Source organism: Pseudophryne corroboree, chromosome 5 (genome assembly GCF_028390025.1).
Source record: "Pseudophryne corroboree isolate aPseCor3 chromosome 5, aPseCor3.hap2, whole genome shotgun sequence".
Classification (NCBI taxonomy): Eukaryota; Metazoa; Chordata; class Amphibia; order Anura; family Myobatrachidae; genus Pseudophryne; species Pseudophryne corroboree.
In genome coordinates, this window is record NC_086448.1 from 510,544,181 (window position 1) to 510,562,612 (window position 18,432).

The window sequence follows — 18,432 nt, forward strand, 5'->3', positions numbered from 1 at the left end:
AACCACCATCCTAGCCACGCGAGTCCACTGGAGGGGGTGTTTCCCAGTTTTAAACAGCTCTGGCGTGAGGGGATAGCGAGCCAGCATCTTCTTTTGAGGCACAAACTTCTTCCCTGGATTTTCCCAGGATTCCCGACGTATATCCACAAGGTGATCAGAGTGAGGTAAAAATAAGAATTTACTCACCGGTAATTCTATTTCTCGTAGTCCGTAGTGGATGCTGGGAACTCCGTAAGGACCATGGGGAATAGACGGGCTCCGCAGGAGACTAGGCACTCTAAAGAAAAGATTAGGTACTATCTGGTGTGCACTGGCTCCTCCCTCTACGCCCCTCCTCCAGACCTCAGTTAAGGAAACTGTGCCCGGAAGAGCTGACACAACAAGGAAAGGATTTGGAATCCAGGGTAAGACTCATACCAGCCACACCAATCACACCGTACAACTCGTGATAACCATACCCAGTTAACAGTATGAACAACAACTGAGCCTCAGTAACAGATGGCTCATAACAATAACCCGTTAGTTAAGCAATAACTATATACATGTATAGCAGAGAGTCCGCACTTGGGACGGGCGCCCAGCATCCACTACGGACTACGAGAAATAGAATTACCGGTGAGTAAATTCTTATTTTCTCTGACGTCCTAGTGGATTCTGGGAACTCCGTAAGGACCATGGGGATTATACCAAAGCTCCCAAACGGGCGGGAGAGTGCGGATGACTCTGCAGCACCGAATGAGCAAAGGCAAGGTCCTCCTCAGCCAGGGTATCAAACTTGTAGAACTTAGCAAATGTGTTTGAACCCGACCAAGTAGTAGCTCGGCAAAACTGTAAAGCCGAGACCCCTCGGGCAGCCGCCCAAGAAGAGCCCACCTTCCTTGTGGAATGGGCTTTTACTGATTTAGGATGCGGCAATCCTGCCGCAGAATGAGCTTGCTGAATCGTGTTACAAATCCAGCGCGCAATAGTTTGCTTTGAAGCAGGAGCACCCAGCTTGTTGGGTGCATGCAGGATAAACAGCAAGTCAGTTTTCCTGACTCCAGCCGTCCTGGCTACGTAGATTTTCAAAGCCCTGACTACATCTAGTAACTTTGAGTCCTCCAAGTCCCGAGTAGCCGCAGGCACCACAATAGGTTGGTTCAAATGAAACGCTGATACCACCTTAGGGAGAAATTGGGGACGAGTCCTCAATTCTGCCCTGTCCATATGGAAGATCAGATAAGGGCTTTTACACGACAAAGCCGCCAAATCTGACACACGCCTAACCGAAGCCAAGGCCAATAGCATGACCACTTTCCACATGAGATATTTTAGCTCCACGGTCTTAAGTGGCTCAAACCAGTGGGATTTCAGGAAATCCAACACAACGTTAAGATCCCAAGGTGCCACAAAAGGGGGCTGAATATGCAGCACTCCCTTAACAAACGTCTGAACTTCAGGCAGTGAAGCCAGTTCTTTTTGAAAGAAAATAGATAGGGCCGAAATCTGGACCTTTATGGATCCTAATTTTAAGCCCATAGTCACTCCTGACTGTAGGAAGTGCAGGAATCGACCCAGCTGGAATTCCTCTGTAGGGGCCTTTCTGGCCTCACACCAAGCAACATATTTTCGCCATATACGGTGATAATGTTGTGCTGTCACATCTTTCCTAGCCTTTATCAGCGTAGGAATCACTTCATCTGGAATGCCCTTTTCCGTTAGGATCCGGCGTTCAACCGCCATGCCGTCAAACGCAGCCGCGGTAAGTCTTGGAACAGACAGGGCCCCTGTTGCAACAGGTCCTGTCTGAGAGGCAGAGGCCATGGGTCCTCTGAGATCATTTCTTGTAGTTCTGGGTACCAAGTTCTTCTTGGCCAATCCGGAACGATGAGTACAGTTCTTACTCCTCTCTTTCTTACTATCCTCAGTACCTTGGGTATGAGAGGAAGAGGAGGGAACACATAAACCGACTGGTACACCCATGGTGTCACTAGTGCGTCCACAGCTATCGCCTGAGGGTCCCTTGACCTGGCGCAATATTTTTTTAGCTTTTTGTTGAGGCGGGACGCCATCATGTCCACCTGTGGCCGTTCCCAACGGTTTACAATCTGCTTGAAGACTTCTGGATGAAGTCCCCACTCTCCCGGGTGGAGGTCGTGCCTGCTGAGGAAGTCTGCTTCCCAGTTGTCCACTCCCGGAATGAACACTGCTGACAGTGCTTGCACGTGATTTTCCGCCCATCGGAGAATCCTTGTGGCTTCTGCCATCGCCATCCTGCTTCTTGTGCCGCCCTGTCGGTTTACATGGGCGACCGCCGTGATGTTGTCTGATTGAATCAGCACTGGTTGGTTTTGAAGCAGGGGCTCTGCTTGACTCAGGGCGTTGCAAATGGCCCTTAGTTCCAGTATATTTATGTGTAGTGAAGTCTCCTGACTTGACCACTGTCCTTGGAAGTTCCTTCCCTGAGTGACTGCCCCCCATCCTCGGAGGCTTGCGTCCGTGGTCACCAGGACCCAGTCCTGTATGCCGAATCTGCGGCCCTCAAGAAGATGAGCACTCTGCAGCCACCACAGCAGAGACACCCTGGCCCTTGGGGACAGGGTGATCAACCGATGCATCTGAAGATGCGATCCGGACCATTTGTCTAACAGATCCCACTGAAAGATCCTTGCATGGAACCTGCCGAAGGGAATCGCTTAGTAAGAAGCCACCATCTTTCCCAGGACTCGCGTGCAGTGATGCACCGACACCTGTTTTGGTTTCAGGAGGTCCCTGACCAGAGATGACAATTCCTGGGCCTTCTCCATCGGGAGAAACACCTTCTTCTGTTCTGCGTCCAGAATCATGCCCAGGAAGAGCAGACGCGTCGCAGGAATCAGCTGCGACTTTGGGATATTCAGAATCCAGCCGTGCTGTTGCAACACTTCCCGAGAAAGTGCTACGCTGACTAACAACTGCTCTCTGGACCTCGCCTTTATAAAGGAGATCGTCCAAGTACGGGATAATTATAACTCCCTTCTTCCGAAGGAGTATCATCATTTCGGCCATTACCTTGGTAAATACTCTCGGTGCCGTGGACAGACCAAACGGCAACGTCTGGAATTGGTAATGACAATCCTGTACCACAAACCTGAGGTACTCCTGGTGAGGTGGGTAAACGGGGACATGCAAGTAAGCATCCTTGATATCCAGCGACACCATAAAATCCCTCTCTTCCAGGCTTGCAATAACCGCCCTGAGCGATTCCATTTTGAACTTGAACTTCCTTATATAAATGTTCAAGGATTTTAAATTCAGAATGGGCCTCACCGAACAGTCTGGTTTCGGTACCACAAACATTGTGGAATAGTAACCCCGTCCCTGTTGAAGGAGGGGATCCTTGATTATCACCTGCTTGAGGTACAGCTTGTGAATTGCCGCCAATACCACCTCCCTTTCCCTGGGAGCAGCTGGTAAGGCTGATTTGAGGTAACGGCGACGGGGAGTCGCCTCGAACTCCAGCTTGTATCCCTGAGATACAATTTGTACAGCCCACAGATCCACTTGTGAGCGAACCCACTGGTTGCTGAAGTTTCGGAGACGCGCCCCCCACTGCACCTGGCTCCGCCTGTGGAGCCCCAACGTCATGCGGTGGACTTAGAGGAAGCGGGGGAGGATTTTTGTTCCTGGGAACAGGCTGCCTGGTGCAGCTTCTTTCCTCTACCCCTGCCTCTGGGCAGAAAGGATGCGCCTCTGATCCGCTTGCCTTTCTGAGGCCGAAAGGACTGTACATGATAATACGGTGCTTTCTTAGGCTGTGAGGAAACCTGCGGTAAAAAAGTTGACTTCCCGGCTATTGCCGTGGATACGAGGTCCGAGAGACCGTCCCCAAACAATTCCTCACCTTTATAAGGCAATACACCTCCATGTGTCTTTTAGAATCAGCATCACCTGTCCACTGCCGAGTCCATAATACTCTCCTGGCAGAAATGGACATCGCATTAATTCTAGATGCCAGCAGGCAAATGTCCCTCTGTGCATCCCGCATATATAAGACGACGTCTTTTATATGTTCTATGGTTAGCAAAATAGTATCCCTGTCGAGGGAATCAATGTTGTCTGACAGGGAATCAGACCATGCAGCTGCAGCACTACACATCCATGCTGAAGCAATAGCAGGTCTCAGTATAGTACCTGAGTGTGTATACACAGACTTCAGGATAGCTTCCTGCTTTCTATCCGCAGGCTCCTTTAAGGCGGCCGTATCCTGAGACGGCAGTGCCACCTTTTTTGATAAGCGTGTGAGCGCCTTGTCCACCCTAGGGGATGTTTCCCAACGTAACCTGTCCGTTGGCGGGAAAGGGTACGCCATCAGTAACCTCTTAGAAATCACTAGTTTCTTATCGGGGGAACTCCACGCTTCCTCACACAATTCATTTAATTCATCAGATGGGGGAAAAGTCACTGGCTGCTTTTTCTCCCCAAACATAATACCCTTCTTGGTAGTAACCGGGTTAATATCAGAAATGTGCAATACATTTTTCATTGCAGTAATCATGCATTGGACGGCTTTTGTAGACTGTGCATTTGTCTCATCCTCATCTACACTGGAGTCAGACTCCGTGTCGACATCTGTGTCTACCATCTGAGCTAGCGGGCGTTTATGAGCCCCTGATGGCCTCTGAGACGCCTGGGCAGGCGCGGGCTGAGATCCCGGCTGTCCCAAGGCTGCTGCGTCATCGAACCTTTTATGTAAGGAGTTGACACGATCGGTTAAAACCTTCCACATATCCATCCAATCCGGTGTCGGCCCCGTCGGGGGCGACACCACACTTATCTGCCCTTGCTCCGCCTCCACGTAACCCTCCTCATCAAACATGTCGACACAGCCGTACCGACACACCGCACACACACAGGGAATGCTCTGACTGAGGACAGGACCCCACAAAGTCCTTTGGGGAGACAGAGAGAGAGTATGCCAGCACACACCACAGCGCTATATAACACAGGGATTTACACTAAAAAGAGTGATTTTTCCCAATAGCTGCTTATTATCACAATTGCGCCTAAATTTATGTGCCCCCCTCTCTTTTTACCCTAGTTGTAATGGATACTGCAGGGGAGAGCCTGGGGAGCGTCCTTCCAGCGGAGCTGTGAAAAGAAAATGGCGCTGGTGTGCTGAGGAAGAAGGCCCCGCCCCCTCAGCGGCAGGCTTCTCCCGCATTTTGTATAATATTAATGGCAGGGCTTTTTGCACATATACAGTTTTATAAACTGTATTATGTGCATTTTTTGCCAAAAGGTAATCTAATTGCTGCCCCCCAGCGCCCTGCACCCAACAGTGACCGGAGTGTGTGGTGTGCTGTGGGAGCAATAGCGCACAGCTGCAGTGCTGTGCACTACCTTAATGAAGACAGGAGTCTTCAGCCGCCGATTTCGTCGCTTCTTCTGTCTTCTGGCTCTGCAAGGGGGACGGCGGCGCGGCTCCGGGAACGGACGATCGAGGTCGGGCCCTGTGTTCGATCCCTCTGGAGCTAATGGTGTCCAGTAGCCTTAGAAGCACAAGCTAGCTGCAAGCAGGTAGGTTTGCTTCTCTCCCTTCAGTCCCTCGCAGCAGTGAGTCTGTTGCCAGCAGATCTCACTGAAAATAAAAAACCTAACAAATACTTTCTTTCTAGCAAGCTCAGGAGAGCCCACTAGGAGCACCCAGCTCTGGCCGGGCACAGATTCTAACTGAGGTCTGGAGGAGGGGCATAGAGGGAGGAGCCAGTGCACACCAGATAGTACCTAATCTTTTCTTTAGAGTGCCCAGTCTCCTGCGGAGCCCGTCTATTCCCCATGGTCCTTACGGAGTTCCCAGCATCCACTAGGACGTCAGAGAAACTTGATTAACCACCTTCTGACGCTTGAACCTATCTGGTTTCTTAGGAGGGACGGATGGCTCGGGATCATCCGTAATCTGTAGAATCAACTTAATAGCATCCAAAAGATCAGGAATATCCACATGTGAACTACCCTCCCCATCAGCAGTATCTGTGTCAGAATCTGTGGGGTGCGCCATCTTCATCAGACGAGGTGTCAGTGACAGCAGTGGATTGTGAGGAGGCAATAGCTCGCTTAGAGGACCCCTTGGTCTTAGGCGAGCGAGGGTCAGACTTTTTAGTAGTCAAGGACTGGTTCAATTTCTTCAATTGAGCAGACAAGTTATCTGCCCACAGCGGGTTAGCCGCGGGGACCACATACGGTTGAACCGGCATAGGGGATCCCATAGGGGGCGTTAGTTTAGTAACTAGCGTATTCAGAAGTGTGGAGAAAGTAGCCCAGGGCGGGTCATTATGGACCCCCGTTACCACAGTCCCACTGGGGGGCAAGGAGCCTCCAGAACCAGAGCCCACAGCTGCTATATTCTCCTCATAGGGATCTGTGGCGTCAGCAACACCTGTAGTGTGTTCAGCCCCAGAACCGTTACCCTCAGAAGCAGACATGATATAACTTGCAATATCAGGTAACACAGTACAATTGTCAGCAGCACAATACCTCTTGCCCAAACCCCTGCGCAGTGTTACAGGAGAGATACGGTGACTAAAATCACAGAGAAAAATACAATTAGAGTATATATTGTGAATATCCTATATTATATTATTATAAACCTGACGCACCAAGCCCCCTCAGGTTATAGAATATAGGGATAGCAAGTTGAGTGAGAGACACGAAAGAAAATCACCCAGCAAGCTAATGCACACACATATAGTCAAAGTTATACAATGCAGAGGTTATTACCAACAATAATACTGCACTGGACTAGCTTTATATATATATATATATATATATATAGCTATGTAGTCAATAGATATAACACTGCACAGTAAGAACTGGATGTATATCACAGGGTACTTGTACCAGAGAACCCTGACTAAATGCACTCTTTCTTAACTATTACTGTCTAAATGACATGTAGAATACTTAAGTGTCTTGTAAAGTCACATCGCTGACTACCAGGCGGCTTTACAAAAGGAGGATTTGCCCAAGCAGTCCCAGGAACAGTGTAGCTGAGAGAAATGGCGCCCAAACACTGGCAGGGAGTGAGGGAGAGACAGATATGCAGCTCCAGGGCGGGAACATTTACTGGAAATGGCGCCCTGGGGCTGAGGGAGGGGCTCCAGGTCTAAGCCTTATCATCCCCTCTGCTGGCAAAACCACCTGGTACTGCGGGCTACAAATAAAAAGGTTTAGAGAGAAAACCTGACCTGCACCCATGCCCTGGTGATCTAGTGGGATCGCCTGTACTGCCACAGTGTCCACCGCCAGCGCGCGCGGTCCGCCTCCCACCGGCCGCGCCGGATCGCGATACAGCACGGGTCCCGCGAGCGGGACCTACTCACCACCTCCCGAAGCGCGGCCACGCGATCCCGGAGAGCCCCAGTCGTGTGTGCCTGACCAGAAGAAAACCAGAGCCTCCCGCTGTAGTTACCCGGCAACCAGGGCACGGGAGTGTACAGCGACGCTGGGGAGAGATGGAGCTGCAGCAGTTAATGTCCTGACATCTACACACTGCTGCAGCCCTTGAAGTCTTCACTTTTCTTCATAAAAAAAGCTCTTTTTAGGGCTGCCTGGAGCAGCCCCTCTGTTACGTGCCTGCTATCTGCGGCACCAACTACAAAACTGAGCTCCAGTGCAGGGAGGTGGGGTTATAGAGGAGGCGGCGCTATGCATCTTGGGAACAGTCAAAGCTTTTGAGCCTGTTGGTGCCTCGGATCAAGATCCTACTCTACACACCAATGTCTATACTTGTGGAGCCCAGTGTACCCCGCAGCAGAAATCAAGATGAAAAAAAAAAGGATATCTCTGCAGCGAACTTACCTGATGAATTCATGCCAGAAGTCTCCCTCATCTCACATTCTTTCATGTAATTTCTGAAACACACACAGCATTTTACATATTAAAGGTAAAACTAGAGATTTACTGTGGCAAGGGAGATTTATCTTACAAATAATAATAATGTAAGCTCAAAATGTAAACTATATATATATATATATATATACAGGTTGAGTCTCCCTTATCCAAAATGCTTGGGACCAGAGGTATTTTGGATATAGGATTTTTCCGTATTTTGGAATAATTGCATACCATAATGAGATATCATGGTGATGGGACCTAAATCTAAGCACAGAATGCATTTATGTTACATATACACCTTATACACACAGCCTGAAGGTAATTTTAGCCAATTTTTTTTATAACTTTGTGCATTAAACAAAGTGTGTCTACATTCACACAATTCATTTATGTTTCATATACACCTTATACACACAGCCTGAAGGTCATTTAATACAATATTTTAATAACTTTGTGTATTAAACATAGTTTGTGTACATTGAGCCATCAAAAAACAAAGGTTTCACTATCTCACTCTCACTCAAAAAAGTCCGTATTTCGGAATATTCCGTATTTCGGAATATTTGGATATGGGATACTCAACCTGTATATATATATATATATATATATATATATATATATATATATACACACACACACACACACACACACACACTAGTATATTGCTGTGTCCACCTCGCCCCAATGCACTCCATCACAGCTCCCCTCCTGCCACCATGTCCTATCCCCAACCCTCCACCACCCCCCCCACCCCCCCACAGTTACCCCAGGGGCCGAACCTCCTCTACCAAGTCTGTCCCATCTCCATGCAGTGGGAGTTGTCCGGCGCATCCTTGCTTCCTCTGCACACGCATTGGAGGACACTGAACAGACCCATCATATTATTATTTTTTATAGAGAAACAGTTTTCAGAACATATAACAGGCTGTGTATGCAAAGGGCCATTTGTTATTGTATCTTACAAAAGTTCCCTTCCACAGGGACAAAAGTAATAGACTGCAGTAGTAGTTTTATTAAAAACACTTGGAATTATCAGCTAATGGAAGAGTGACAGTTTATCACAAAAAATGTGTAGTATATTTGCTAAATGCATCTTTCAACTTGATTCTGAGATTTGGAAAAAAATAAAGTTTAAATAATAAATAAACCAAAAGGAGAGCACCGCCTCCAAGGGGATAGCCCTTCCTTGGCCTCTATTGGGTAGACCAAAGATATCTGTATACTGATGCCTCACAGCCCCACAGGATAAAGGTCTCATAGCAACACCTGCCTGGATGGCCACAATAAATGTCTCCGTTTAATAGCTCAGTAGATAACTTTTGAAGTTTTACTCATTGAGAGTCTCAAGGTGGGTACACACTGATATATCTGCAGATCAACTGATTTGCAGATACAGGTTGAGTATCCCTTATCCAAAATGCTTGGGACCAGAGGTATTTTGGATAACGGATTTTTCCGTATTTTGGAATAATTAGATACCATAATGAGATTTCATGGTGATGGGACCTAAATCTAAGCACAGAATGCATTTATGTTTCATATACACCTTATACACACAGCCTGAAGGTAATTTTTGCCAATATTTTTTATAACTTTGTGCATTAAACAAAGTGTGTGTACATACACACAATTCATTTATGTTTCATATACACCTTATACACACAGCCTGAAGGTCATTTAATACAATATTATTAATAACTTTGTATATTAAACAAAGTTTGTGTACACTGAGCCATCAAAAAACAAAGATTTCACTATCTCACTCTCACTCAAAAAAGTCCGTATTTCGGAATATTCCGTATTTCGGAATATATGGATATGGGATACTCAACCTGTATATCTATGGACGGATCGGGCAGTGTGCTGTGCATACACACTGCCCAATCCGTCGGGGATTGACGTCATGAACTGGGCAGGCGTGTACACACGCCCGCCCAGTTCAGCTGTCAATCCCCACCGGCCGCCGCAGCATGTGTACCGGAGGCTGGCTGGTCGCCCGTACACACACAGCGATGCGCCAATATATCTGTAGATATATTGGCCGTCGGCTGTGCTGCGGGGCCGACGCGATAGGTCTGTGAACGACGGAGTTCACAGACATATCGCCCGTACACACTGGCCGACGGACCCACGATATATTGGCCAGTGTGTACCCACCTTCACGGTACACAGCAGTTGGAGGAATAAAACAGAGAAAAAAAATCCAAAGACAAAAATGCATGCAAAAAAATAAAACACAAAAACAATAAGCTAAAAAAAAAAAAAACTATAAACAGGTGATGGGCACTTGACATACTTCAAGGGCCTTATAGTGTGACTTTCTAACACAATCTCACTAATAAAAGTCAAAACAAGTTAACAAAAGAAAAAATCTGGATATTTGACAGACCTAAATTAGGATAATAGATTGGTCCAATAGGGCATAGAGCAGTGAAAAAGTGCCAAATGAGCAAAAAGCTGGGTGTTACAGATAAAGGCTCGGCAGTTCCCTGCTGCCTGTCACCAGGTAAGACAAAGGCAGAGACATTCTCACACAAAATTCAGTCATTAATACAACACAATGGACAGGATTTACACAAAGTTAAAATGCGCCATTAGCACCATAGAGACTTTTGCTTCCATTGTGTAACTTCCACTAGATTTATCCAAACTAATTGGTTTCGATTGATTGCAGTAAGTTTGTACTTCTATAGTTAATAACACTCACTCAATTTAAGCAGCCCATGTATCAAAAATGTGATTTGTGCACAATAAAAGCACCCAAAATTGCACTGCAGAATGCAATTACACCACTCAGATGCATGAAGTGGCACACCCAGGGACAGGGGCTCCAAAAGGAGCCAATCCCTGCAATGTGTTCACTTCAGTGATGAGACTCCTGCACATGCGCAGTCCACTGACCGCACATATGCAACACCCATTACCGGGGAGGGTTCCTGGAGAAACCCTCTCCCAGTGATTTGATGTGTAATCCAAAGGCTAGAACGGGCTAGATGGCGTTACCTGCGGAGACAACTCAACTCGAAGCTTGGTAAATCTGACAGCATCGCATCCCCCACAAAATCCTTTGGGGGTTGCAGCTGCTGTTGGACATAGAGAGACAGCAGCAGATATCTGAGGTATCTGCTGTAATCCCTCCTTAATACATGGGAGTGATACTAAATATTTGCAAATATGTAATGATAAATGGGTCCCTAATGTTCAAAGAAGTAATGGAAACTCCGGGATGTCATGTGTAACTTACTGCCACAGTTCCTTGATGATCTTCCACACTCCTGGATCCATGTTACTGAAACAACAGACCACTATTCTTTACATTTTATCTTAAATATGTATCTGGACAAGATCTTACAGACTAAATAAAACCCCGAAACTCTCATGCAAAGCATGTAAGATAGAAGTGCCATGCGCACTCACCCGCAATCCATAGGACTGCATGGGTTCTATGCTCCTGCAAACAGGTTGCAGCCTGCAGCTGCAGGTGCATGGGCTGGATGAGGGGGGGGGGGGGGGGGACATATCTGTTTAGGGACGCAGTAAGCTTAGAAGCTTTTTTTTTTTTCAATTGTAATTTCAATTTACAGATGCCCACCGCCAAGATGGGTTCTCCTATCCACAATCCTGGGAAAGACACCATGACATAAAATAGAGTAATATTGAGTTACATCTGCCAATAATATTCCTGTATTCCTGATATTCAAATCCAGATACTGGATATTATAACAATAACTATGTAATTGTAGAAAACACTGAAGACTGTGACGCAACTTCTGAGTTCAGCGCAAAGCCCAAAAAACAAGTAACTTTGTATCTGGAGCAAACCAGGCTGCAATGCAATTGGTCAAAGTATAATTTTTTGCATGCAGGGTAAATACTGGCTGCCACAAATAAAGGAGAGCTTTATTTTTTACAGTTTAGATTTACATTTGGACACACCCCTCTCAAATCTAATCTGCCTGACCATCAGTACAACATAGGCTTTGCTTCCAAATCAGGCCTAAACAGTGTAAGTGATTTATTAAAATGTCATATATTGCACAGAAGCCCTAACCGTCCAAAGAACATTAATCATCTATCTTCTTGTTAGTCTAAATTGTACAAGATCAATAACTATGCAGTAATCTTTCCTTTCATTGCTTTGAGTTACAGCACCCTAGTTAGTAAGGTACCCCTAAATTATTGTTCTCTTGTAGACAACTGTACAAGAGCAATATAAGTGAATGTTAGGTAGGTAAGCATCACTCACCAGTTCAATAGGTCCACTGCATTTGTCTCCATGGCCATCACACTTAAATGCTGAACACAAAGGTAAAACTCACAGTTTTTCTAGAATAAGAGACATATGACAGAAGTTCAAATTCAAGAAAAATTCCTTAATAAGTAAGTCACAGAATGTGAATGTGTCATCTTGCAATACTTCCTAATGTTACTAAAAAAAAAAAATAGGATCTTTTTCTCTTAGTCCGTAGAGGATGCTGGGGATGCTTCAAGAACCATGGGGTATAGACGGGATCCGCAGGAGACATAGGCACAAAGACTCCGATTGGGTGTGAACTGGCTCCTCCCTCTATGCCCCTCCTCCAGACCCCAGTTTAAGTAACTGTGCCCAGGGAGACAGACATTTCGAGGAAAGAATTTATTGTTAAACCACGGTGAGCATCTTACCAGCTCACACCTCAGTATGCCGCAGGACGTGGCATTCAATAGAACACCAGCCGATGGCATGAAGAAAATGCAGCAATACGCTGACATAAAGCGTAACACAACCTGTGTGTGTAACACATGCCATGGCATGAACATCATCAGCAACAGGCTGACTTAAACACAACACACCATGTGTGTAAACATACCCAATAACTGCAGATACAGTACGCACTGGAAAGGGCGCCCGACAGCCTCTACAGACTAAGAGAAAAGGATTTACCGGTAGGTATTAAAATCCTATTTTCTCATACGTCCTAGAGGATGCTGGGGATGCTTCAAGAACCATGGGGTTTATACCAAAGCTCTGGAACGGGCGGGAGAGTGCGGCCGACTCTGCAGCACCGAATGACCAAACAAGAGGTCCTCATCAGCCAGGGTATCAAACTTGTAAAACTTCGTAAAAGTGTTTGATCCCGGCCAAGTAGTAATGCCGAGACCCCTCGGCCAGCCGCCCAGGATGATCCCACCTTTCTAGTAGACTGGGCCTTCACCGATTTCGGTAACGGCAATCCTGCCGTAGAATGAGCCTGCTGAAACGTAGTACATATCCAGCGCGCAATAGTCTGCTTGGAAGCAGTAGCCCCAATCTTGTTGGGAGCCCATAGGACAAACAGAGCCTCTGATTTCCTAACATGAGCCGTTCTGGCGACATAGATTTTTTAAAGCTCTGACCACATCGAGAGACTTCGATTCCGCCAAGGTGTCAGTAGTCACTGGCACCACAATAGGCTAGTTTACGTGAAACCACTTTTGGCAGAAATTGCTGACGAGTTCTCAACTCCGCTCTATCAGCATGGAAGATTAAATAGGGGCTTTTGTGAGACAAAGCCGCCAATTCAGATACCCGCCTTGCGGATGCTAAGGCAAACATCATGACTACTTTCCAAGTAAGAAATTTTAATGCAACCTTACATAAAGGTTCAAACCAATGAGATTGTAGGAACTGCAACACCACATTAAGATCCCATGGAGCCACAGGAGGCGCAAAGAGAGGTTGGATGTGCAACACGCCTTTCAAGAAGGTCTTTATTTCTGGAAGGGAGGCCAATTCCTTCTGAAAGAAAATTGATAAGGCTGAAATATGTACTTTAATGGAGCATAACTTTAGGCCCGTATCCACACCTGCTTGCAAAATATGGAGCAACCGCCCCCGCGGAAAATCCTCCGTAGGAGCTTTCTTGGATTCACATCAAGACACATATTTTCTCCAAATACGGTGATAATGCTTTGTCGTTACTTCTTTTCTAGCCTGAAGAAGTGTGGGAATTACTTCACTGGGAATACCCTTCCGGGCTAGGATTTGGCGTTCAACCGCCATGCCGTCAAACGCAGCCGCGGTAAGTCTTGATACACTCACGGTCCCTGTTGTAACAGGACCTCTAGAAGAGGAAGAGGCCAGGGATCTTCTATGAGCAACTCCTGAAGATCTGGATACCAGGCCCTCCTTGGCCAGTCTGGAACAATGAGTATCGCCTGAACCCTTGTTCCTCTTATGATCTTTATCACCTTGGAATGAGTGGAAGTGGAGGGAACACCTAGACTGACTGAAACACCCACGGTGTCACCAGGGCGTCCACCTCTATTACTTGAGGGTCCCTCGACCTGGAATAATATCTTTGAAGTTTCTTGTTGAGGCGAAACGTCAACATGTCTATTTGAGGAATTCCCCAACGACTTGACACTTCTGCAAAGACCTCTTGATGAAGACCCCACTCTCCTGAATGGAGATCGTGTCTGCTGAGGAAGTCTGTTTCCCAGTTCTCTACACCCGAAATGAAGATCGCTGACAGAGCGTTTACATGCCCTTTCCGCCCAGCGGAAAACTTTTGTGGCTTCTGCCATCTCCGCTCTGATCTCCGATCCGCCGTGGCGGTTTACGTACACCACTGCTGTATGTTGTCCGACTGAATTAAGACGGGCAGACCACGAACAAGATGTTCCAGAATGTTTATGTGCAGACAAGCTTCCTGGCTTGACCTTTTTCCCTGGAAAATCGTTCCCCCCTGAATGACTGCTCCCCAGCCCTGGAGACTTGCATCCATGGACACCAGGATCCCATCCTGGATCCCGAACCTTCATCCCTCTAGGAGGTAAGAACTGAGCAGCCAACACAGGAGAGAAATTCTGGTCCTGGAAGAAGATGGACCACATGTCCAATTGGTCCCGCTAAAAAACACTCTGGCATTTAACCTGCTCACTGAATGTCCTCGTAGGCCGCAACTCTTTTTCATCAATGGAACGTATTGATGGATTGACACTGTTGTAGATCTGACCCGACTCTGGATCTTCAGAGCTCTTTCCATTGGAAGAAACAAACTCTCAACAGTTCTGTATCTAACATCTTTTCCAACGCAGACAACCGCGTCGTTGGGATCAACCGTGATTCTGGCAAGTTCAGGAGCCAACCACTTTGTTGAAGATCCGTCAGGCATAAAACAACGTTTTGCACCACTTGTTTCTTTCCCTCCCCGTACGCAGGAGAGCGTCCCAGTACAGAGTAATAATGACTCTTTTACTATTGAAATCATACCGCCATCACTCCGGTGAATTGGCACTAACAATCCTGAATAGCAAACCAGGTAAGCCTAATGCGGAAGAACCGTATTTAGGGGGTAATTCCAAGTTGATCGCAGCAGGATTTTTGATAGCAATTGGGCAAAACCATATGCACTGCAGGGGAGGCAGATATAACATGTGCAGAAAGAGTTAGATTTGGGTGGGTTATTTTATTTCTGTGCAGGATAAATACTGGCTGCTTTATTTTTACACTGCAAATTAGATTGCAGATTAAACACACCACACCCAAATCTAACTCTCTCTGCACATGTTATATCTGCCTCCCCTGCAGTGCACATGGTTTTGCCCAATTGCTAACAAAAATCCTGCTGCGATCAACTTGGAATTACCCCCTTAGACCCTCTTTCTCCTTAACAGATTGGAGATCCCTGCCCAGAGAGATTCCATCTTGTAGTTCAACTTCTTAAGTAGAAATTGTTTGGAATTGTTCTGACCGAGCCTTCCGGCCTCAGAAGCACGAAAAAGCTTGAATAACAGCTTTTATCCTTTTTGTTTTTTTGTGTGTGTGTGACCGGGACAGCAGGACAATGACCTGATCCTGACCCAACTCTTGTATGGCGTCGCATACTACCTCCCCGTCCAGAGGAGAATTGGAAAGGTTTATTTGAAAAATCAGTGAGGGGAATCATCTGGAAACTCCAGTATATCCCCCTTGGGACTCTATTCTTTAAACTCACTGGTCCATGTCCGTTCCAGGACTGACTGAAGAGTATTAGACGTGGTCCCACCGGTGTGGGATCCCGCAAGATAGACCCAGCGACATGCGGTGGATGTGGTAGAAACAGAGGATGATTTCTGTTTCTGCGAACTTGAAAAGGCTGCTGGCATCTTACCTTTTCACCTTCCTCTACCTGCAAAGAAAGGGAAAACCATATCCATTCGGTCGAAATGACTGCATCCTACAAAAATGCGTCACCAACCGTTGTGAGGGAACATAGGTCAAGAAGATAGACCTACCAGTGGTATCTGCCGAGATCAACTTAACAAAGCCATCCCCAAACCAGGCTTCACCTTCATATGGAAGATAATCCAGTTCTTCTCAGAGTCAGCCTCAGCATTCCATTGGTGAATCCACAACGCCCTTCTAGCCGAGACCGCCATGGAAGTGGCCCGCGAAAACAAGAGTCCTATATCCCTTGTAGTCGCACGGCAGTATGCTGCAATGATATAGACATGACTCAACTTAAGTTGCATACAACTACTCCCCCATGCGCATGTAATGCAAGTATAAACAACGTACATGCGGACACATAATTAGAGGATCACATATCTTCCTGCATACGATCCTTTGTGACAGGGCCCCGTGCAGAACAGGGGGTGACTCTCACCTTCTATCCATTGAGAAGGACAAACTTTACCATTCATTATAAATATCTTTATATACATACATTATATATATATATATATATATATATATATATATATATATATATATATGTGCCAGTAGAGGAATGGGCGCACTTGGGTTGTTTTTCCACCCAATATTCAACGGGGAAAAACAGCAGTCTCCCTAAGATATTTACTCCTAATTTGTGAGCATAAAACCACATTTAACATGTTCCATGTAAAATTTATTACAACATAAAAGCAATGATACAAAACGGTATAGTATCTCTTCTTGCAGATAACACCATATAGTACAGAGGACCAGTTGAAATAACTTTGATAGATTCCTCCTTCTCCTTTGACAATTCGGAGATTTGATGTTTATGAACAAATAACCCGACGCGTTTCGTCTTACTCTAAGACTTCATCAGGGGTATGTCTAAAAATATATATAAAATATTTATATCAGAATCTTATCCTGATTAAAACAATAATATGAGGGAACATGTCAATAAACGAGGAAAAATGCAAGACAGAACTTAAAACATGGGCAAAATATACAAATATATATATATAAATATGTGAGGAAAAAATATACATACACATATGGTTTAACATACAAGGAGGATGATCTTAACATATCCATGGAAAACAATTATGTGATACAATCTCAGAACAAAGAATTCACAATGATACCAAAGAGAAAGAAATAGACATATAAAGAGGAGTTCATCATCACAAGAACATAATAATTACATATGGCATACCTCTAGTGCTTGATAAATACTGTTAGTGCATCAATAAAATGGCAATTACGTATTCTGGATACTTGAAAAAACCACACACCGGTGGGGTACACAGGTGAAAGTTAGATTAAGCCTAATTGGGGAAATATAAGTTTTTAGTACTAACAACAATTAATAACATATTCTGCATAATACTGGGCTCAATAATAACAAATAAATGAATATATCTGTACATTGAACACATACCTTATGGTTAAGTGCTTGAATAACAAGTTCAAACGCATAGGCCTGAACGCAAGTTCAAATAGGTATGTGACCTAACAAAAATTATTAATATTCACTAATTAGAGATATATAACGTAACAGCCTTTATATAAATTGGTTAATGTGCTAGTAGATTGAAACACATACCTTATGATTCAGGGATTTGGATAACAAGTTCAAATACACAGGTCTACCACAATTTCATATGCGTGTGTAACCTGGTAAATTAGAGGAATATGATTCTTGAGACAGAGAACTTGCTCATACCAGGTGTGAGAAGTTTTAATTTAATAAACTCCCTTTAGAAAGGGGGGGAGAAGGATACACTAGTTTCGAAAATTCATTAATTCGATTAAATCTTACGTGAAATTGGTTCCCCAAGGGGGTATAAAACGTATTAAAAATATCGATAACCATATGTTATCCTTGAAATTCAGAATGTTGAGTTAATTCTCATCATCTCATAAGATAATATTAATAAACTTTCATATTGTTACTAATAGTCATAATAACACCCCCTATTTACAAAATAAGCAGGACATAGTGAAAACAAGGGATTCCATTCACATAAAGTGCTAAATGGAGCCATATTTAAAAGCGGTGTTCACAAATAATAAATAATAAATCTTACCTTGCCAGCAGCTACAATAGCTTCAAGTCACAACCAGTGTAATGAGGCTGTGTGCTGAGACTTACCCTTACATAGGAAACAGAAGTGACCTCACTTCCCCTAATGCAGTGATTGGGGTATTAAAAACCTTAAATAATATTGGAATAAGTCCTATGTTACTAACTGAAATCGTTACAGTGATTAAACATTAAAGTGAGAAAATTAATGGCCTTAAAGTGAACTTTTATAATACACTATAAGGGATAAAAAAACCTTAATAGTAAACACATCCCATAATGCATCTGGTCGTTACAGACCAAACTGACATGATTGACAGGGCTATTCACCAAT

General features: G+C 45.1%; 1 protein-coding gene across 2 annotated transcripts in view; it reads right to left on the reverse strand.

The window, feature by feature from the left end:
- ACD (ACD shelterin complex subunit and telomerase recruitment factor) overlaps positions 1 to 18,432 on the reverse strand; it is a 174,876-nt gene that overhangs the window by 101,544 nt on the left and 54,900 nt on the right. For both annotated transcript variants that reach the window (XM_063923065.1, XM_063923066.1), the window contains 3 exons: positions 12,101 to 12,180; positions 11,099 to 11,143; positions 7,819 to 7,871 (listed from right to left, as the gene is read on the reverse strand). In XM_063923065.1, the coding sequence (XP_063779135.1) occupies positions 7,819 to 7,871; positions 11,099 to 11,143; positions 12,101 to 12,180 (178 nt within the window). The remainder of the gene's footprint in view (positions 1 to 7,818; positions 7,872 to 11,098; positions 11,144 to 12,100; positions 12,181 to 18,432) is intronic.